Raw genomic sequence first — 21,057 nt, forward strand, 5'->3', positions numbered from 1 at the left:
GGGGCCCTCTGGCCAGAATGTCGAGGCCCAGGCGTGGAGCTGGAAGCCAGGACCCCTTTGTGGACAGGTCAGCCCACACCACTTACATGTACTGCTTCTGCTCCTCGTGGTACTGGTCCTTGTTCTCCATGTTCTGCTCTAGCAGCCTCTGGTTCTGCTCATTCAACATCTGGATCTGGCTCACAAGGTGATGATTTTCTTCCTCCAAGTTCCCCTTGAGACGGGAGAGCAGCTGAAACACACATGGACAATGTCTCACACACCCTTCTGTGATCCCGCTGCTGGGAACCAACCTCCAGAAGAAGAAACAGGCCATGTGCACAAAGAGGGCCATTTTGGTATGATCTACGCCAGTGGGAAGGACCAACACAGCCAATGACATGGGGATGGCCAAATGCACCATCCAATCAGGCAGCCACTGGCTTCGTGTGGCCGCTGAGTATTGAAAACGCAGCCAATCTGAGATGAGTGGTGCCATAAGTGCAAAGACATACAACAGGTTCTCAGGATTTAACTATTTAAAAATATCTCATTAATAAGCTGTCCGGCTGGTGTGGCTCAGTTGGTTGAGCATCATTCCATGCACCAAGAGGTCACAGATTTGATTCCCGGTCAGGGCACATGCCTAGGTTGCAGGCTCAATCCCCAGTAGGGAGTGTGCAGGAGCCAACCGATCCATGTTTCTCTCATCAATGTTTCTCCCGCGCGCCCCCCCCCCAAAAAAAAACAAACAAAAAACATTTTTTAAAAGTCTCATTAATAAGCTTTTGGGGGTTACATGTGATATTTTAGATATAACAGCTAAATAAAATATGTAATTAAAATGAATCCCACCTGTTTCCTTTCATTTTTAAAAGTTATGTATTGCGTATGCTGGCCTGCATTATATTCCTATTGGACTTCTCTGCTCTAGATGGGGCTAGCACACTTCTTCTGAAATGCGGGACAGTAAGTGTTTCAGGCTTTCCAGGCAGGGTGGCGGTCTCTGTTGCAGCTATTCAACTCTGTTATGACCGCAGGAAAGCAGCCAGAGATAGGATGTACATGCCTAGGTGGGCAGTGTTAAAAACACACAACAAACTTTACTCCTGGACACAGACCGTTAAATCTCATATCATTTTCATTTGTCACCAAATATCACTCTTCCTTTGATTTTTCCCAACCATTAAAAACTGTAAAACCCATTTCTGGTTCATAGATATATAAAAACTGGTATGGGGGGGGGCTAGATCTGAATTTTGGGCTGAGGGGTCAGAAATAAAACAGTATTTGGTTGTTACCATGCACCACCCTGACCCTGCAAAAGCCAAGGTCAGGTGAAAGGTGTTTCTAACACAACCCCACCAGTCATGGAGTTTGTCCCCTTCAAATGCCCCCAGCTTCCTCTCGGCCTGTGTGTGGCATTCACTCAGTCTTTGAGCACAGACGCCAGTGAGGACCCATTCTGACCTGGCTGAGCCAAGGCTGTTGGCCAGGGCACAAGCCCGGTGTCCTGAGCCCACCAGCCCAGGCCTCACCTCGCAGTGGTGGTCCAGCTTGGTCAGTGAGAGGTCCATGCTCTGGTGCTCCTCCTTCAGCTCATCGTATCGGGCCTGCCAGCGGTTCACCTCCAGCTGTGAGTTGTTCAGCAAGGTTTTCAGCTCCTTGGTGTGGGCGTGCAGCTCCTCATACTCCCCCTTCAGCTGCTGGTGCAGGAAGCTGACCCTGGAGGTGGAGAGCCACAGGGCCGAGGGCTGAGGAGCACGCCCAGCCTCCATCCCCGGTGTGCGCCTTAATCAAAACCACAACCTCTCTGGGCCTCTGTTTTTCCCGTGTGTAAATGAGGATTGAACAAAATCAGCGGTTTTCACACTGTGTCCGTGGGGGTTCTAGGAGGCTAGCCCAGGTGCATTTCTGTGGGCTAGGCGGACAGGCCAGGCAGGCGCGGACACCACTTCAACAGAGCATCCGGACTGAAGAAGTCCTTCTTATGGAAGGCTCTGGCACGTCTGCCGACTTGGATAAAAGGTTCTTCTATTAAAACTCTTTTAAAAAACATGGAATCAGAACATTTTGCTCTAAAACTCTATGTCTGTGCCCAGCTCTTCTTCCCAATTCCAATTCCCTTTCTAATTTCAACTTGTGAGACAAATAAAATATGAGATTCTGAGTATGATGTAAAGCCACTGAAATCATCATCATCATCGTCATCATCATCATCCAACTGGGTTTCCTGGGGGAAGATTTATACCAGAAAGCTCACATGACCAGAGGCTTATGGACTCAATTCGAACATAGAAATGTCCAGTTTGGTTCACAGAGTCTTTTTTTGGTAAATTAATTAGTTTATCAACACTTAAAATTTTTTATATTTTTTAATAAAGTTAATTAGTTTCACATCAACATTTAGATGTCTAGCTTATGGGGGGAAGAGGGGAAGCATAAACAAAAGGATGCCCTGGCAGCCTGGGCCTGCCTCCCCGCTCACAGCCCTCAGAGGCTGTGTATTCTCCACGAGGGTCTGCTCTCACACTGACACTCCTTCCCCACCTGCTGGACCTGCCTGACCACCGGAGGCACCTGAGCTTGTAGCCCCGATACATATTAAAACCAGGCTGTGAGAAGGAAGGCTTCATATGGTCCTGCCTCTGGGTTGAGACAAGACCTGGATTTAAATCCTGACTAGGAGCATGAACTTGAACAAGTTATTTAATCTCTCTGAACCTCTCTCATCTGTTTTTTTTTTTTTTTTTTTAAGAAAAGAAATAACAATACTGCAGTCAATTCTCATGATTCACGGTATAATGTCCTATGAAGCCACCGAGAACACTCATTTAGTGGATACTGAAACTGTCCCCGCTGGTTCAAAGGTCTTGTTCAACTTCATCTGCAAATGAGTCTCTGGCCACATTTCTGTCAACTGATCAAGTTGTCAAGACGCCTTGTGTAATATACTCACAGCCAAGAGCACCACATTCGGGACCAAAATGAACCCATGTGGCGCTGCTTTATTCCCCGTGAGGCCCAGCGCAGCCTTGCACTTGGGGACACTTCAGCACTCCACTTGGGGGCCATTTCAAACAGCGATGTTGCCACCAAAAAGCAGAACTCCATGGCACTCAATGGACCACAGAGGGGACTCTGGTTTGCAGTGTGAGAGCTGAAACAAGGCAGGAGCCAAAGGTCTTGTTCAACTTCATCTGCAAACTCCAGTAGCTCACAGTCTGGACAGGCCCATGAACGGCCACGGCTACTGATTTGGGGTTCAAGTGCATTTCAGCGAGGAGGTGAATGCACCAATAGGGAATGCATGAATGCCGAGGACCGAGCGTCTCTCCCTCACGGGATGGCTGGTGTGGAGGATGAAGGGGCCCATGCCCGATACAGTCATCACCATCATCAAGGTGGGAGGGGAGGGCAGCCAAGCCTAGACAATGAGGCATCCCAGTGCTGCTATCCTTCCATCCAGCCACCAGCTGGTGGGCCTTTACCTTGTGAGCGTCCAGCTGTGACATGACAGGGAGGGGAAGATACTCCATTGCCAGGAGACTCGCTTGAGCTTAGCTCAGTGGGTGCGGAGTGAGCTGCTCTGAATGAAACCTGGCGGATGTCACAGCAGGGGCGGAGGCGGTTACCTGTCTAGCTCTCCCCGCAGCCTCTGGTTCTCGCTGGTGGCAATGGCGTTGGTCTTCTGCTCCTGCTGCAGGGCCTCCCGCTCGGTGGTCAATACCTTCTCCAGCTCCTCCAGCTCCGCCTTGTGCTTCAGCAGGTCCTCGTGCCTGAGGAGGGAAACACACCTGTTGGGAACAGACACCGCAGGAGACTGCACAGCCTCCGTGAATGACTTCTCTCTGCAGAGCCGCTCTCTGGGAGACGGGGATGGGCAGGGAGTGAGGCCAGACAGAGAAACGGGAGAGTGGCAGATGGGACAGACACTGGGCCAGCTTTGGGGGTCTCCTCCAGTCTCGGAGTCCCCCTCCTTCCACTTGACGTGTCCCTAGAGTACCTTCCAGTCCCTGTTAAATCAGCCTCCCTCTGTTACCCTACTGGGAACCACGACATATATTCTAAAGTTTCCAAAATTAAAAAAAGAAAGAAAGAAAGAAAAAAAAAAGCCCAGGCTTTGAGACTTGGGCAGGGAAGAAAAGGCCTGGCCGGTAAGGCACATCCGTGTCCGCCGGCAGCTGTGAGGAACGTCTCCTCCTCGTGCTTGGCTGGGAGAGGAGAGGAAGAGGGGGCAGGAATGCCCAGGGGAGCAGGCACCCCAATGCTGACTCATGGTTTCCCAGAGCCGGGATCAGCTGGGCACACCCTTCTCCCCTCAGGGACCCTCCTGCCCTCAGCCTCCAGCTGCACCAACCCCACATCGCTGAGGGGGATGTCCCATTCACTGTTCTTCACTGTGAGGCAGCGGGTCCAGAGGAACCCCGAGGGGCCGGAGCGAAGGGGGCAGGAGCCCGGGGAGCCGGGCACGCACCTCTCCCCGAGCGTCCTGTGCTCCAGCTCCAGGGTCCGGTGCAGGGTCTTCAGGCGGCTGTGCTGGCCGAGGAGGGCCTCGTGCTCCACGGACAGGTGCTCGTGCAGCGCGCCCAGGCGCGCGTGGTCCTGCAGCAGGGCCTCGTGGGCGGCCGCCAGCTGCTCCTGCTGCTTCTGCAGGCTCTCGTGCTCGCTCTCCTTGGCCGCCTGCTGGTTCTGCAGCAGCGTGTACTGCGCAGTGAGCGAGGCACTCTGGGAGCTCAGGGTGGAGTTTTCCACCTGCCGGGAGGGAGAAGGTGACGATGCCTCACCGGGCGTAGACTCCAGGAGCCACAGACTCCCCAGCCGCGCACCCCCGCACATACTGAGGGGCCAAGCGCAGATACCAAAATAGCAGGGACTCTCAGGGCGGCAAAACCCAGCTGTGAAGGACCTGCACTGGAAGGGCCCAGCCCCCCTTCTCCTGTGGCTCGGCCCCCAGCCCTTCTCCTGGAGACCGGCCACCAGGTCCCCACAGGGGTCTGGGCGAGCTCTGCAGGTGCTTCCCCTCCCGGCTCTGCCTGAGGGGACAGTCCGGCAGACATGGACTCTCATGTGGTGCTAAACTGAGTCTGCGCCCCTCCCCACACACATGACTTCTTTGGCACAACCATGCCCTTTCTCTGGATAAGCACCTTGGGTACCCTCTTGGATGACCATTAAAAGCCCATTAAAAACTAAATACACAGAAAATCAGTAAAGATATAGAAACATCTGAAGACTACCAGCCAGTTTAACCTGATACCTCCAGAACCACCCAACATCCAAAACTACCAGGAAATTGAAGAGGAAGAAGCCCGTCCTAACTCATTCCGAGGCCAGAATGACCCTGATGTCCGAGCCAGACGCAGACACGACAACAGCAAAAAGACAACAAAAACGGAACTACAAACCAAGACCCTATTTTATTTTAATAGAACAAATCCCAATCTCTTTGCCAAATGGCTTCCTGTTTACTGTCCCTGACCCCTGAGTTACGTTATTTGCAAACACTTCTCTCGGGAACGGCATTAATAAACGATCACGCGTGTTCCCACCATCTGTTAACCATAACTATACACCAACGCCCTGGCCTGTGTGGCCCAGGTCTGCTGGACGCACTCCTGACTTCACGCCCGCCTTCCCCTGCGGAGATGAAAAGCCCACAGTAGCTTTAAAAAGGCTCTGCCAGGCCTGACGGTAAAGGAGCCTGGTCAGCTCTTGAACCAACTTAGCCGACCCCAGAGACTCTTTTCCATGTCATTCCTAAGAAAGTTCCCAAGAGGAGACGTCGGGAAACAGATGAGATCGCAGCCACATGCTCACTCACGGAACCCGGCTCATCAACCATCGCTACCGTTGAAGACCCTGAGGCTACAAAGAACTGGTTATAAACAGGGCATAACGGAACCCCAAACTCTCCCGTGTTCTGTCCTGCTGACTCAGAGGCATCGGCGCCCGGGGCTGGTCCGCACCTGCAGCTTGGCCGTCTGGGTCTGCAGCGTGGTGTTGTGCTCCTGCAGGAAGGCGCTTTGCTTCTGCAGCGTCAGGATCTGGCTGCTGAAGGCCACGTTCTGGGTCTCCAGGTGCTGCAGCTGGTCCCTGAGCAGCTGCTTCTCGGCCTGCAGAGCCGCGTTCTGGGGGGAAGCACGAGGCCGTCAGACACCCTCTGGCGAACGGTGCTGGAGTTGCAAGGAACCCTCAGAAGTGGGTTCTTTGGGGCCCAAAGCCAGCGTCCTCCAGGTGAGAGCCTGCTCTCTCCTGGAAAAACCACACCTAGTTCTGGGGGGTATGTGCTTTCAAGACAGAAAAGAAGACACAGGAAGGGGATTCTGCTGAACTGGGGGTGTGAGCGGGAGGCAGAGGCAGCGTGTCCTTGCTCTCAGATGCTTTTCTCCGTTTCCTGGTGAACACCCGAGAGCGTGTCCCAGAGGTGGCTCCTGCTCCATGAGGCTGATGGAGCCCTCCTATGTGCCGCCACCTGGCCAGGAGCCAGGGCACGGGGTCGCCGGGCTCCGTGGGCTACCTCACTAGCATGGGACCTCGGTCAGGTCTCGGACTGTCTCACTTTCTCACCCGTCAGGTGGTGAAACCATCACTATCCGCTCATACGACAACGGGGAGGGTGGAATAAAATTGGGGTTCAGACATACATGGGCAAACTTTTTCCTGAAGGGCCAGAGAGTAAACATTTTGGGTGCCAGCCCTGTGGTCTCTACCCCACCACTTAGCCCTGCCCACACGACAGGTACACCAATAAAACCTTTTTACAGGAGCAGGCACCAGCCTGGCTTGCCGACCCTGGCACAGAGCACCGACACAGCGGGACGGAAACGGAGTACGGGCCACAGGCCAGGTCTGAGGGGCAGGAGGGAGGTCACTGTGGGGAAATGGGATCACGCCTTTACGTCAGGAATGCTGAAGGAACCCAGAGCTCCTAGGACCTGCCAGGACACTAGCAGTGTCCAACTAGACCAGGCTAAGCCAGCAGATCCTACATCCGGTGTCCTCTCCAGTGAGGATAAGGAGTGGGATGGCCTGAGCGACAGGGGGAGGGGGGCAGCGACTCACGTTCCGCTCCAGCTCGATGGCCCGGTCCTTCACCCGGAGCAGCTCCATGGTGGCCTCCTTGTGGCTCGGCCCCCAGCCCTCCTTCTCCTGGTGGCCGGCCACCGAGGTCCCCGCAGGGTGTCTCAGCGAGTTCTGCAGGTGCTTCCCCTCCCTGAGGAGCTCGCACTCCTTCAGCTGCGGGACACAGGAGCACAGAGGCACATGTGGGGCGGGAAGAGGCCGGTGCAGAGCCTGTGGCAGCTAGGGATCGGCCCCCACACACCCACCCTCCCCCACAGCAGCTGGACAAGGAGACAGATGCCCTGTAGTAGCTGGGGTGGAGGTGCACACCGCCTCTGTCCTGCTCTCCTTCCTCCAAGGATGACAGGAAGGGCAGGGGCCTGGGACCCCATCCTGCCCCGGCCTGACTTTAGCCACCCGATAGGCAGGTCTCCTCACCCCTGAGCCTCAGCGGTCTGCCCCCTCAGAGGGAGGTGAGCTGGGAGAAGAGGGACCAGGTGATGTCAGAAAGCCCCTATCGGCTCTAGAATAGCTTTGTTCTAGATTCCTTATCCAATCACGCAACCAAGAAACATGCCAAGGATTCATAAAGGAGAGACGGGAGGGTGCCTGTGTGCACACATGTGTGGATAGCACACATATGGACAGTAGGTGTGCACCAGGAGCAGACTTGCACATCCTTACGCACCTCTGTGCACCTGTGTGTCCCATGGAGGGTGCCCATTACTGTCTGGGGCCCCATGCCCGTTTCAGTAGGTTCTCACCAGGATCTTCTCCCCACAAACCTGACTCACTCTCTGCATGTCCAGCCCTGACGGCATGATCTGAAATAGCTCCCTCCAACCCTTCGGCTCACCCACACCTGCGCCATGAGAGGGCGCACAGGCTGCCCCTCTGCTGCCGGGCGAGGCACCGGGGAGGGCGAGGCAGGGACCTCCCGGCGGGACCCAGCACCATCCCTGACAGCAGCTCTTACCGCCTGGAGCTCCTTCTGCAGCTCGCGGGTCAGGCTGGCCTTCTCTTCCACCTGAGCTTCCAGGAACACGATCTTTTCTTCTTTCATGGCCAGCGTCGTCTTTAATGCCGATTCATTCCTGCCCTCCAAGATCTTGTATTTTCTGAAGAATACAACGACACAACACTATCATTTGTCTGCCTTTTCCACACAGCTGCCACACCTCCCTCCCCCATCAGGCGTGTTCCCTCGGCACTGGGCAGCATGCCGCCCAGACCAGCCCGCCAGAGCCCACCCAGGACTCCCTGTCAACACGCTTGTAACACATCACACATCACTGGGCAGTTGCATAACCGTTGCCATAGAGAGGAGTCATCACGGGCTTTTTACAGAAGGGGAAACTTAGTCTCAGAGAGGTTAAGCCACTTGCCCAAGGTCACCGTGCCATTCTCTCTAGCACGTGGATGTTGTCAGTTACAAGTCCAGCAAAAAATTAAGGACACTGGATTCCCTTGAAAAATGAGATCATTTAGGAGAGCATTGCAGAAAAAGGCTACAATAAGCTTTTTTTTGTTTGTTTTTTTAATTAAAGGGCTGGGGTGTTGGAGAGGGATAGTACGAGTAGTTGGAACAGAGGACTGTTCGGGCAGTAAAAACATCATGGATACTACCACAATGGACACCTCATTATCCATCTCGCCACGCCCACACGAGGCTCACCAGGAGTGGTCCCTCATTAAACCACGGACGTGCCAGTGCAGGTCCATCAAGTAACAAATGGACCACCATGGGGGGCGACGGTGATGGTGGGGGAGGCATATGGGAAATCTCGATACTTTCCCCTTGATTTTACTACGAACCCGAAACTACTCTAAAATAAAAGCATCTGTTAAAAAAAACAAACAAAAGTAGCCTTTTTGTGGACAAAAGAGTCTCCATCCTCTCCTCCTTGGGAACCTCCAGGAAGGGGACTAGATGTGAAGGACGAAGGCCCTGGGCTGTGAAGGCTGAGCAGAGCTGGGAGCGGGGGGCGGGGGGCGGGGGAAAGGGCGCGCGCACCGGGGGCGGGCGCACCGGGGGCGGGCTGTGGGGCCTGCGGATGTCCCGGGGAGGGTGCTCACCGGTCGCTGTCGCAGTTGTCGTCCTGCAGCAGCAGCTCCTTGCAGAGGCCGACCTTCTCCAGCTCCTGGCCCAGTTTGTCCAGCTCGCTGGTCAGCCGCTGGCTCTTCAGCTTCTCCAGCACCAGTTCCTGTAGGAACAGGGAGGGGACGAGCTGGGCCGGGAGCCAGCGGAGACGGCAGAGCGCAGGCTCTTTGGAAGGCTGAGCAGGTGCGTTCCCAGGGCACTGGGGCTGGGCGGCGGTCTGATGGGGGCGGGTGAACCCCTCTTCCAGAAAGAAGGGTGAACACACCCTTCCAGCCAGCGCAGAAGGCCAGGCCACACGGCCGTGCACCAGGCCAATGAGCTCCACGCACATCCATACACGTGTGTTGGAAACACTGTCACATGGATCTCTGGTTAGGAGGCTCACATTCCAATGACCCTTTTAGGGAGGACTGTAATTAAATGCTTGTGGCAGAGAATTTGGAACAAACACAAAGTACAAAAAGGAGGAAGATTTCATTTTAAATTCTGGTTTTGATTTACTTTTCCAAAGTGGGTGCAGCTCTCATTGAGGTGGTTGCTGTAGTTAGTCCACCTGCTCCCACCCCTCTTTGCAGCTCTCCAGCAGCTAGTTTTCTACCCGGTGTCTCAGCTAGCTGCATGCATGCCTGCCCCCTCCAAATCCGCAGGCTCGGACCACCAGTATGACCGAGAAAGGAGCTCCCCATTCATTCTACCAGCAAATCTCCAGCCATCCTGTGGTGAGGTGACAAGTGACCGGTTCCAGCCGGCGGGCTGTGTGTGGAATGACCTCATCACTTCCTAGCCTCAGAGCTGAGAAGAGCTGGTGTGTAACCTACCAGCTGCCTTTCCCCAGCCATGGCCACCGCCCAGACCTGGTGCTGAGGTGGTGGTGCTGTCAGATCAAAGCGGCTGAGTCCCGGTACAGGTGACAGGCTTCCGGGAGAGTCACCTGGACGCTCGTGAGTGAGAAGTAAGCCTGCACGTGGCCATCCACTGCGGTTCTGGTGCTGTCTGTTACTGCAGCAAAAGCTCACCCATGCTCACAGAGGCGGGGACTATGGGTCGGCAGCACGCTCATCTGTCTGCAAGGACTGTGCTCTTGTGAGCTTGAGATGAGACCAGTGCTCGCCAAATCTATTTCCCTTTCTTCCTGGAACACACTTCCCAGCCTCCCTTGTCACTAGGTTCAGTCGTGTGGCTGGGCTCTGCCCCGTGAAGTGTGGTCTTTCTCGCTCACTCTCTCCTCTGCTGGCCACATGCAAAGGAGCCAGGGGAGGACTCCCCTAGGCCAGTGGTCGGCAAACTCATCAGTCCACAGAGCCAAATATCAACAGCACACGATTGAAATTTCTTTTAGAGAGCCAAATTTTTTAAACTTAAACTTCTTCTAACGCCACTTCTTCAAAATAGACTCGCCCAGGCCGTGGTATTTTGTGGAAGAGCCACACTCAAGGGGCCAAGAAGCTGCCATGTGACTTGTGAACCGCAGTTTGCCGACCACGGCTCTAGGGGATGGCCGAACCCCCGGATGGAAGAAGCCAGGTGCCCGAGGCGCTGCATTCAGGGCCACCCGGGGATAGCCACACTGAGCTCCCACACACTTGAGACTCAGCTTCCGTGTCGGGCCATTCGGGTGAAGCTGACCCAGAGCACTATTCCCCCTAACACGCTGCAGACACGCCCCGTGGCCCAGGCCGAAGGTTCCAGGGAAGCAGATCACCCATTTGCCAAGAAACTGTAAAACAATCCACACCCTTTGGTCCTGCAATGATACTTCTAGGCTAATCCTGAGAAAAGAAACCTGTCTGTGAAGGTGCACATGTCCAGTGTTACTTAACTAGTGGAGGCTCCCTGCCCCCGCCCGGCACCCCGCCAGGGGAGAGATGTGCCCGAGGAAGGTGCCCTCCGCGCTGCGGGGGTGACTCCACACAGGACACCAGGAGGGCTGACGTCCAAGCTCTAACCCCAGAGCCCCGCCCTGGGTTCTCCTCACACAGCTCCCGCCCACTCGGCCCTCCCTCGGCCGGAGCCCACGTTAAAGGAGAGGAGACACATCAGTAAAAAGTAAAAGGAGGAGACGGCTAAGGACTGAACTATGGCATCAAAGTGTGGAGGAGACGAAAGTGTGGAGGAGAATTTAAACATTTTAAAAGACCGAATGCAAGGGATCAAATGAGGATATGACGACTTAAAAATCATCAGTACACCTACACAATGGAACACTACTCTGCCGTGAAAAGGAAGGGAACTGAACCCTTTGCGACAGCACGGGTGGACCTGGAGAGCGTTATCTTAAGTGAAATAAGCCAGTCAGAGAGAGGCAGGTACCGCACTATTTCATTCATGTGGGAATTTCATAAGTAAATAGAACCACCAAGCAAAATAGAGAAAAACTCATACATAGAGAGCTGGCAGGCAGCTCTGGTGGGGGGTGGGTGTTCAGGACAGTGATGGAGGGATTGAGCAAACAGGGAAGAAAAAAGCGAGAATTAATGGACATGAGAGAACCATGTGGTGATTGTGGGAGGAAGTGAAAGAGAACATAACGGGGATAAATGGTTGATAAAAAAAAAAGTAGAAAAAAGCAAAAACAGTCTAAATGCTAAAAAAATAAAAAAAAATTAATTACAGTAAGTTATATGTGGTTTCAAGCTTAATTTACTTTTTAAATATAGTTTTATTAATTTCAGAGAGAAAGGAAGAGGGAGAGAGAGAGAAACATCAATGATGAGAATCATTGATTGGCTGCCTCCTGCACGTTCCCTTCGGGGATCAAGCTCACAACCTGGGCATGTGCCCTTGATGAGAATCGAACCTGGGACCCTTTAGCCTGCAGGTTGAAGCTCTATCCGTTAAGCCAAACCAGCTAGGATATAAAGCTTATTTAACGTAATGAGAAAAGGCATAACAAATACAATAGGGTTAGGATGCAGAGAATAAACGTTGTGTGTGCGTGTGCGTGTACATGATATGCATGGGAGGAATGCTGGAATAAAATAAGTCAGCCAGAGTCCGGGTTATCTCTAGGCAGTGAGAGAACAGCTGCGTGTCAGTCAGTTCTTCTTACCTTTCGGCACTATCCTGTCTAGAACCAAGGAAGGCATCGGAGGAGGACACACCGTCCCAGTTCGATCTGGAAGCACACCCCTCATGGCACACCTGTGCTGCTCTGGACAAAGACGTTAACCCCGAGCCCCCCGGAGGAGCTGCTTGCACCCGCTCACCTCTCCCAGCGTGGTCAGCGTCCTGGTGTGCATGGTGACTTGCTTGGTGAGGTCTCTATTGTCCTTCTCCAGCTCCTTCAGCTTGGTGGCCGCGTCCCTGCAGCGTGCCAGCTCCTTGTCCAGGGTGCGGCTCTCCTTCTCAGCGGCCGACAGCTTGGTGGTGATGTCGTCCAAGACCGTGTCCTTGAACTCCACCTGCTGCCACAGCCGACTCACCTCCTTCTCCAGCAGCTTCTTGTCTTTCTCCAGCTGGGCCACCTCCTGCTCCAGGGCCTCCTTGTCCTTCTCGGACCTCTCCAGCTGCTTGCTGGCCAGCCGCTGGGCCTCCAGGTCCCGCTGCAGGGCCTGGTTCCGCGCCTCCAGCTCCCCGCGCTCCCGCTCCAGGGCCTGCTGCAGCCGCAGGTTCTCGGCACTCACGCTCTGGTAGCTCAGCTCCAGGCGCTCCGACTTCTTGCTCAGGGTGCTCAGCAGCTCCACGTTCTTCCTCAGCTCCTCCTTCTCCCGCTCCAGCTCCTGGTTCTCCCTCTCGATCTGAGCCATCTTGGCGCCTGTGAAGCGCATGGCCTCCACCATCCTGCGCAGCTCCAGGTTCTCCTCGTCCAGCTGCTTGTTGTCCCGCTCCAGGCCTGCGAGCTGCACCGACACGTTCTGCAGGGTGTCCAGGGACTTCTGCAGCCTCCGGTTCTCCAGCGACAGGCCCTGGCTCTCGCGCTCCAGGGTGTCCACCTTCTCGGTGGCCGTCGTCAGCGAGGTCACCTCCCGGGCCAGCTTCTCGTTCTCCTTCTCCAGCCGGTGCATCTCCTTTTCCAGCCCCTCCGCCCGTGCCGCCTTCTCCTTCACCTGCTCCAGGTCCCGGTGCAGCTGCTGCCGCTCCGACTCCAGCTTGCTGAGCTTGCTGCTGGTCTCCGTCACCGTCTGGTGGAGGGCTTCGTTCTCCTTCTCGATGTCCTTCACGCGGACCTCGCTGCTGACCTCTGACCTCTCCCGCAGCGACTGCACCGTTTGGTTGAGATGATCCTTTTCTTGCTCAAGATCCTTGATCTGCAGGAAAACACAATGGAAATGACACAGGTGGCCACATGAAAGCATTCCGGTGATTTGGTCCAAACTGGGGGACTGAAGAATAGACTTGGGAAAGACACCCCACCATGGACCCAAAGGACATCCTAATTTTTCCGGAGGCCTGAGATGGACACAAGGTGAAGGGCACGGAGATCCCCACTGAGTCAGGTGAAGTCAAAACACATTCACAGCAGCCAGGAAGGCTTAGAAAACATAAGCCACACCTCCCCTTACTTAAAACAATGCAAGTGATTTCCCTCAGTGCTTTTTATCCTGGTGCACAGCAGCCCGACGAACTGGCCGCCCACCCCTGTGGCCGCTCCTCACGCCACTCTCCCCTGCAGACATTCCACGTGATCTTCCCTCTGCCGTGAATATTCACCGGCCTCCACCCCTGGCCTTCAGCACCACTGGCTCTTTCTCATCCTCCAGAGCTCAGTGTGTCAGCTCCTCAGAGGCCCTGCACGATTCCAAACGTCCTGCACTTAGCAAGACTCTCCCTGGACCACGTATATTCCCTCAATAGCACTCATCTGAAGTCACCTGGCTTGTCACCTATCATTCTTCCTTCTAGACAATACAAGAGAGGGGGCCCTCGCCTGCCTCTTCACTATACATAGCACTATCCCACCCCCCACTTTCTGCTCTACTAGAGAGGCTGAAAAACCCAAGTTCTTGATACACAGCCGCCCTTGTAGCTAGGGGTAGTCATGTGTTGGGTCTGGTCAATGACATGTCGATAAGAGGGTCTAGGGAGGCCTTCCCTCTGTCTCTTCACCCTCCACCTTCTTCCTGCCCACTTTTTTTTTGGGTACAACAGCCACTGCCAAGGGTGGCAGAGCAGGAAGAGGGAAACCTGGCCCCTGAGTGGCATCACTGAGCCACTGTCCCAATGCTGGGCTGCCATCCCTGGGCCTTGTGGTAGTGCCAGGCGGATCTGCCGTGGAGGTTTGCCAGGGTGACCCTGGACATATGGAGCGGGATCATTCTTTGTGCCAGGGGCTGCCGGACATTCAGCAGCATCCCTGGCCTCACTGCACCACAGCCAGGAGCACCTCCCTTTCCAAACCGCCCCCATGTCCTGTCAATCAAAAACGAGATGGCCAGTGTCCCTGGGAGGTGATACCTGTCCCCATCCCCCTGCTACAGCTGAGGATTGCCTCTCTGAGCTGCAGGTGAGTGAGGAACTGGTCACCCCGGAATCACTGACCAATGACCAGGACAGGGCTGTGATCCTGGACGCTCCTCCTTGCAGCCAGGGGAGGCATGCGCTCTAGAGGGCCTACCTGCCTGGCTTTGTCAGCCTTCAGGGTCTCCATGTCACTGTGCAGCTGTTCATTCTCTTTGATGAGCTCCTCACTGAGGGTCTCCAAATCCTGGTTGCTCTGCTTTTCCTTCTGCAGCTGGAGCTGCAACTTTTCAATCTGCAGAGCCAAAGACCCAGCCCGTGCAAAAGTCAGTTTCACGAAGTGAACGATGTTTCACAGCAGACCCGAACCCTGTCACCCACAGAACACTCTCACAGGCCTTTTCTCAAGGAAAAACCCTCCTGCCCACTTCTTGGGGAGGTACAGCAGCCACTGCCAAGGCTGGCAGAGCGGGAGGAGGGAAGCCTGGCTCCAGGTGGCGTCCCTGAGCCGCTGCCCTATTCACTCGCACTGCTTCTGTCTCAGGCCTTGTCCACTACTATCCTGAGGGTGAGGCAGGGCTCAACGCACAGCAATGGGCCAGCCCCAGCCTTGCTCTCACTCAGTTGGGGCCTGGAGTGTGTGTCCTCCAACCCCCCACCTTGCTCACCCCCTCTCCCACCTTACTCTTAATGCGTCACCCCTGCCGCCTCTTCCCTCACAGAGAAAGGAATGAGATTCCAACATTTGCGTTTCTGATTGTTATTGCTTTTAGGAGGAAGATGTGATTGCCCACGTCCCGCCCACCACTGCTAGACACCCCTCCATCTTTCTTCGTCTGGTTCTTTTTGTCATGGGAACAGGGCCTTCCTTATGCCTGTCCATCCCCGAAGGACCTCCATTTCCCTAGGGAGAGCTTGCTGGGCTGAGATGGGGGCTGGCTTCAAGGGGGTTCCCATCCTCCCTGTGCGGGCACCGGGCTTGGGCCGAGGGCTCATGTGGTGAGGCTCTACGGCCCCAGAGCACGTGGGTGCCAGGGACCTGCCAGCAGCCCCCGTGCCGGGCTTGTGTTCCCATGATGGGCCTCCAAGACTGCCCCTTTTCCTCTCAAAACCAGGATTCCTGGCGGGAGGAATGAACTGAGGACATCAATGCAAATGAGGCATGGGAAGGCACCGTCTCTAAGGCCCACAGCAGGGTGGTGAGTCTCGTGGAGGAATACGGACTTCGGGAACTCTGGTTTACACAGGCTTTTCCCACCGAAGTCAGCCTACAGCCTGGGCGACACTCGGTTGGTGGAAGAGCCGAGCAGGCACCAGGGTGCTTGGGACTCTGGGCAGCCGTGTCCTGGCTGACCCTGTGCCCTCCTTCTCAGAGGCCTCTGAGTGACCATGCCATCTGGACGCGCCCAAGGCTGTGCCCTGGCTCCAGGAAGGCCAGTGTCGGGCCATGCCCCCTGTGGTGCTCAGCGGAGGGCGAGGCGCACCATCCCTCTAACGTCAGGGAGGACCCAGGACGTGCTAGGCTCGGGGGAGAAAGCAAAGCCAGCCCTGCTGGTCAGGACCGAGGCAGCCAGGCCCCGTTACCTTCGTGCTGAGCTGCTGGTTCTCCTTCTCCAGCTCCCCGCACTTGAGGCTGCTCTCCTCCAGGGCCAGGGAGGCGTCCCGCAGCCCCTGGATGGTGCTCTGGAGGCTCTGGTTCTCCTTCTCCAGCTTCAGGATGCGGCTGGAGGCGCACTCGTTCAGCTCAAACACAAACGACTTCCTGGAGGCTGAAGAGCAAAGTTGGGTCAGAACCATCACCCCGAGCTCTAGGTGTGAGGGGCCTGGGAAGGTCGGCTGGGTGCCCTCCGTTGTTCACAGGGTGCTGTTGCTGTCGGCACCTGAGGGCTCCTCAGGCGGTTATGGCCCCACTGCTGCCTCAGCTGGGGCCTGGTAGGGAAGCAACCCGGAGCTTAAGAAGAAGGTGACGGCGGAGAGGCCAATGCAACACCTCAAGATGGTGAAACTGCTGGAACCACGTTTTACCAAGTTCTAAGCTGATCGTCAGGTCAAGGATTTCAGAGACTAGCAGATGGCAAAGAGATGACGTTCATTTTCTGTGCCAGCCCTCAGAGTGGTGGGGGTCTGGGTGGCTCAGCTAAGGCTGTGGGGGGCGTGATAAATGACCAGTATGCCTGCAGGTGGTAGAGTTTCTGGGGCAAGTATGCCCAGTACTTACCAGCCCTGAACAGGGCCTTTGGACACATTTCATTTTGTACTGCCACAACTGCATTGAAAAAAGAAATCGGACAGTATATCTAAATTGCTTGAAAAAGTCTAAGCGAGATCAACGTAAGGTAAAGACAGAGGAAGGCAGATTTTCTCCTTTGCTTTTATACAGCTTGAATGCAGAACAGAAAAGGAGCAGAGACCGGAGAAGAATGGGAGATCTCAGCTCCTTCCTGACACAAGGAGGGGCGTGACTTTAGGTAAACGAATGGATGAGGGGTTGGGGTGCTCCCTCACCTGTCGCTCCAGGCCCACACCCTCAGCCCTGGGAGCCCTATCACACTGCACTGCTCCTAGGGCTGCACCCCACCTGCTTCCTGTTCACCCCCTCAGGGCTGGAAGGATCTAGTGGGGATGCCAACAGCCATCCTTTGTTGGTGCCCTGGGGTCAGGCACAGCGCAAGGCTTCACTGTCTCCTCAGAGATACGCATAGGAACCCTGCGAGGCAGCTTCCCTACCCCCATTGTGCAGATAAGAAAACTGAGATTTAAAAGGGGTCACCTGGCTAACAGGTGAAGGAGCCAAGACTTGAAGCCAGGCCTTTCTGACTCAAGAAGCCACCACACCATCCATACAAAAGTACTTTCACGCTTTGTTCATGAGCTGCCAGCTGAGCAGCAGGGGTGGGAACACCAAGAAGTCATGGACCCTGAACTGAAAGGGCTCACAAACTACACAGAGTGCCTGAGGCAGGGAGGGTGCCAACCCCCAGCCTCCCTGGTCTCACAGAAACATTAGGTCTGAGAGCTCCCTGCCAGCCGGCACCACTCCTGCCTTCCACCAGGGGGCAGTGTCCTCCCAAGTAAATATCTGAACTTCCAGAACAGGGATCCCCGATTTGTCCCTTTTTCCCCAGGAGTGCTGAGACACCAAACCACAGAAAGAACTGACTTCTCACACGGATTCATAGCTCAATGAACTGATTTTAGGTCTGGAACTGATGGCAACCTTTGAGGAGAAGGAATATCCAGCTGCTTTCAACAGCCTCTCCATGATGCTTAGGGATGTTGATCAGAATTAGAAAAGCAGCACCTCTTCCACCCCAAGTCCCTCCTGGGCTCAGGTGCACGTGATGTTGCTGAGCACAGGAAGTGGGTACTTATTTGCAGGGTGCACTTCCTGCCCCTGGCCAACCCCACACCTCCTGTGGGGGCTTTGAGGGGGCACGCAAAAGGAGGGGAAGCGGCCTGGCTCCCCTAAGAAGGAGACACATAGCAGCCCCTGCCCAGGGAGACAGAGAACAGACTGCACCCATCTGCCCGATTATGAGATGAACGGAGGAAATCATGCCCAGGGTTAGTTATACTGGAGGTTTGTGACCTCTGGGGAAGGCTCCTGCCATCCAGAGCTTCCAATCCCCCATGGATAGATCTAAACCATCCTCTGGGTGTCAGCGTGCTGTCATCTGGAAGCTCCTGGGACTGTCCGCATGGGAGCTGAGAAATCCGACAACACTTACTTTGTAGTTCATGTCCTGACTTCACGGCTGCCAGACCCTTCAAGTTCCCCTTGGGGAGAATTGCAATGAAACAGTTCCAATGGCCCTTGAGTAAAACCCTATTCACTTGGGGTGAGGATGGGCTCACACAGGAGATTCAGAGCCAAGGGCTCAGCTCCCTGGAGGAGGGAGAAACCGTAACCAGCCTGGCTCCCAGGCCCCCGGGGCTGCTGCCTACCGTCTGACAGGTCTGCGCTCTTGGAGAGCTGCTCCAGCTCCCAGCCCAAGTGGGCGGACTCGTTCATGCTCTGCTTCTGTGCAATCTCGAGGACCATGTTCTCTTCCAGCAGCTCCTCAATGCGCTTCTTGTCCGTGTCCCGGTCCTAGTGCAGAAAGAGGGAGTGGTGGGGATGCCCCCATGCCACCCTCTGGGCAGGCCCCGCCCCTGTGCACCCACCCTCCTTCCCCAGGATGAAGGGCTCCATGCACCTGCTCACTTCCCAAAACACAGCTGCACAGAAGTGACTGCAACACAGGGCCCAGCTGGGAGACCTACAGCCACTAAAAGACACGCTGGCCCGGTGGCCTAGGTGATGAAGACACCCAACGTCTCTGAGTGGTGTCTGAACAAAGTGGCGCACAGCACAGGGCTTTAAAGCAGGTAATATGATGACGGGCAGCTCTGCGGTCCCTTAGCAGGTTTAACATGCCTTGGAATGGCTGTAGGAACTCCCAAAGCACAGCTCAACCCACATCCTAAACACCAGCAGAGACCTTTTTTTGCAAAAGACATCCATGTACAACCATCCTTACAGAAAAGCAATGCAAGTCAGGCCCTGTCTGTTTTGAGGGCCTTAAGTGGTGTCCACTCACGCTGGTGAGCTTGGCAAGTAAGTCTCCGCGGTTGGCGGGTCCCTGTGTGGGCAGCAGCCCCAGCCCAGCAGCAGAACCTCAGAGAAGGGCACAATGTGAGCCTGCAATGGCCCCGCCTGCGGGACACGTGAGGACAACGACTCGCCGTACCAATTCCAGGTCGTGCAGCTTTGACTTCAGCTGCAGGTTCTCCTTCTCCAGCTCGTACAGCTTATCGACCCGGGCCCGAGCCGCCGTCAGCTGTTCCTCCAGAATGGACTTGGTATCAATCAACGTGAAGTTGTCTTCTCTCAGCTCCTGGTCAGCGAAAACACACACGAGAACCATCAGACCTAGGCCCCTTCAGGCATCTGCACCCAAACCTGCCACCTCAGGGTCACGCTGCCGCCGCGGGGCGTTCTCTCTCTGCTTTGGGGCACCTGCCCCTTCCCCATCAGGCCGGGCCAGGTGCACGTTCTCTATGGAGAAAACCTCTGCCTCAGGACCCTGGGAAGGGAACACTTCTTCAGCGTCTACTTTCTGCCAGCCCCGGCGTCAGCGTGTCTCACGGGTACAGCCTTGTCTATTGGACGAGTGCGCCCGCTGACAGGTATGCCACTTCGCTTAACAAGGAAGGGGAGGGGCTGAGAGTCTGTCCCAGATTTGAGGGCTGAGCCTAGGCATCTCAAGTCAATAGTCACTCCTCTGATCTGGGTACTGGAAATAAATGGCTATCCGGGTGAGCTATTGTTCAATACACAGTTCCTATTGGCACGTCCTCTTAGAAAAGCGGCTCTCAGCAGTTTCCTGGACATGAGGGCTAAGACACAACGAACAATACTGTGGGCCTCTGGGAGTCGGGCACATGCTGGGTGTGGGATGCCGTGGCTGGTCCCTCACAGGCCCCCTCACCAGAGGAGTCTGCTGGACTTACTCCTGTCCCAGTGCCCAGCACACATGAGGGAGCCATTCAGCTCTTTCCCCTCATCTCTGCTCCCGCCCCAGGAGCCCTTCCAGAACCACTCGGTGTCTTAGGGGCTGAGTCTCCCCTGAATGCCCTCACAGTCTGGGAACACGCATACATGGGATGTGACCGTTGCTCTCAGTGGGCAGTTCTCCAAGGCTGGCCCCACTCATGGGTTCTAAAGACTGAGAGTGGGCGGTAGCTGCTGCTTTTCCATCTCATGTCCATTTTCCCCACAGGGGCCAGAACCCAAGCTTCTGGGTAGAAGAGAAGCTGGGGACCTGCCATCAGTGGACACAGTTCTGATCAAAGCCTGGCAGCAGGAAGGGTTTGCTCACAGACCCTGGATTCACCTGGGCACCGTCTCCCTGCCCATCCCCGGCCCTGCACTGGGTGCCCTCTGTCCTTGCACATTCACTCTTCACAGCAGCCCCGAGGGGGAGGCAGGGACAGTTCCTTCCTACGCACGAAGATGCTGCTGTGGGTTAATTAAAGAATGAGCCCCAAGCCATACAGCCAGCGAGGGGCGAAGCTGGGGCTTGAACTCTGCTAGAGAGCTCCAGACATGTGTTCTCTTACGGAGCCCCGGGTGTGTGTGTGTGTGTGTGTGTGTGTGTGTAGAAGAAGAGGGAGAGGAAGAAGGTCAGACTGCTCTCAGTGATGTGAGCTGGAGCCCATGGAGGGCCACGAGCATGAAGGAGGCCCGGCTCTCCCTCGCTGGCCACGGCCCCCAGCGTTCTCACCTTGTGTTCCAGCACTCTCAGGCCCTGAGCTTCCACAGCATAGCCTGCCCCTTTGCCTTACAACCAACTCCTACTTGGCCTTCAAAACCCAGCTGGAGTTGCCCCCTCTGAGAAGTGCTTGCAACTCCACTCTGTGACTCAGATGCTCAGGCTCCCCAAGTGCCCACAAGTTGGGGCAACACTGAGCTGGCCTGTCCTCCTCCCGCAGGCTGGTCCCACAGCGCCGGACCACTCCCTCTCTGTTCCTGG

The 21,057-nt window shown here is 55.5% G+C and overlaps 1 protein-coding gene across 3 annotated transcripts in view; it reads right to left on the bottom strand.

Annotated features, from left to right (window-relative positions):
* The window catches only part of LOC311617402 (protein Daple-like), a 101,483-nt gene that overhangs the window by 20,484 nt on the left and 59,942 nt on the right, over positions 1 to 21,057 (bottom strand). For all 3 annotated transcript variants that reach the window (XM_084873797.1, XM_084873798.1, XM_084873799.1), the window contains exons 11-23: positions 19,273 to 19,419; positions 18,488 to 18,632; positions 16,127 to 16,311; positions 14,700 to 14,837; positions 12,352 to 13,392; positions 9,121 to 9,248; positions 8,021 to 8,162; positions 7,045 to 7,218; positions 5,949 to 6,110; positions 4,457 to 4,734; positions 3,615 to 3,758; positions 1,518 to 1,704; positions 87 to 232 (exon numbers count right to left, since the gene is read on the bottom strand). In XM_084873797.1, coding sequence (XP_084729923.1) covers positions 87 to 232; positions 1,518 to 1,704; positions 3,615 to 3,758; positions 4,457 to 4,734; positions 5,949 to 6,110; positions 7,045 to 7,218; positions 8,021 to 8,162; positions 9,121 to 9,248; positions 12,352 to 13,392; positions 14,700 to 14,837; positions 16,127 to 16,311; positions 18,488 to 18,632; positions 19,273 to 19,419 — 3,017 coding nt within the window. The remainder of the gene's footprint in view (positions 1 to 86; positions 233 to 1,517; positions 1,705 to 3,614; positions 3,759 to 4,456; positions 4,735 to 5,948; positions 6,111 to 7,044; positions 7,219 to 8,020; positions 8,163 to 9,120; positions 9,249 to 12,351; positions 13,393 to 14,699; positions 14,838 to 16,126; positions 16,312 to 18,487; positions 18,633 to 19,272; positions 19,420 to 21,057) is intronic.

The sequence above is a fragment of the Pipistrellus hanaki genome (genome assembly GCF_964339955.1).
Source record: "Pipistrellus hanaki genome assembly, chromosome: 1".
Classification (NCBI taxonomy): Eukaryota; Metazoa; Chordata; class Mammalia; order Chiroptera; family Vespertilionidae; genus Pipistrellus; species Pipistrellus hanaki.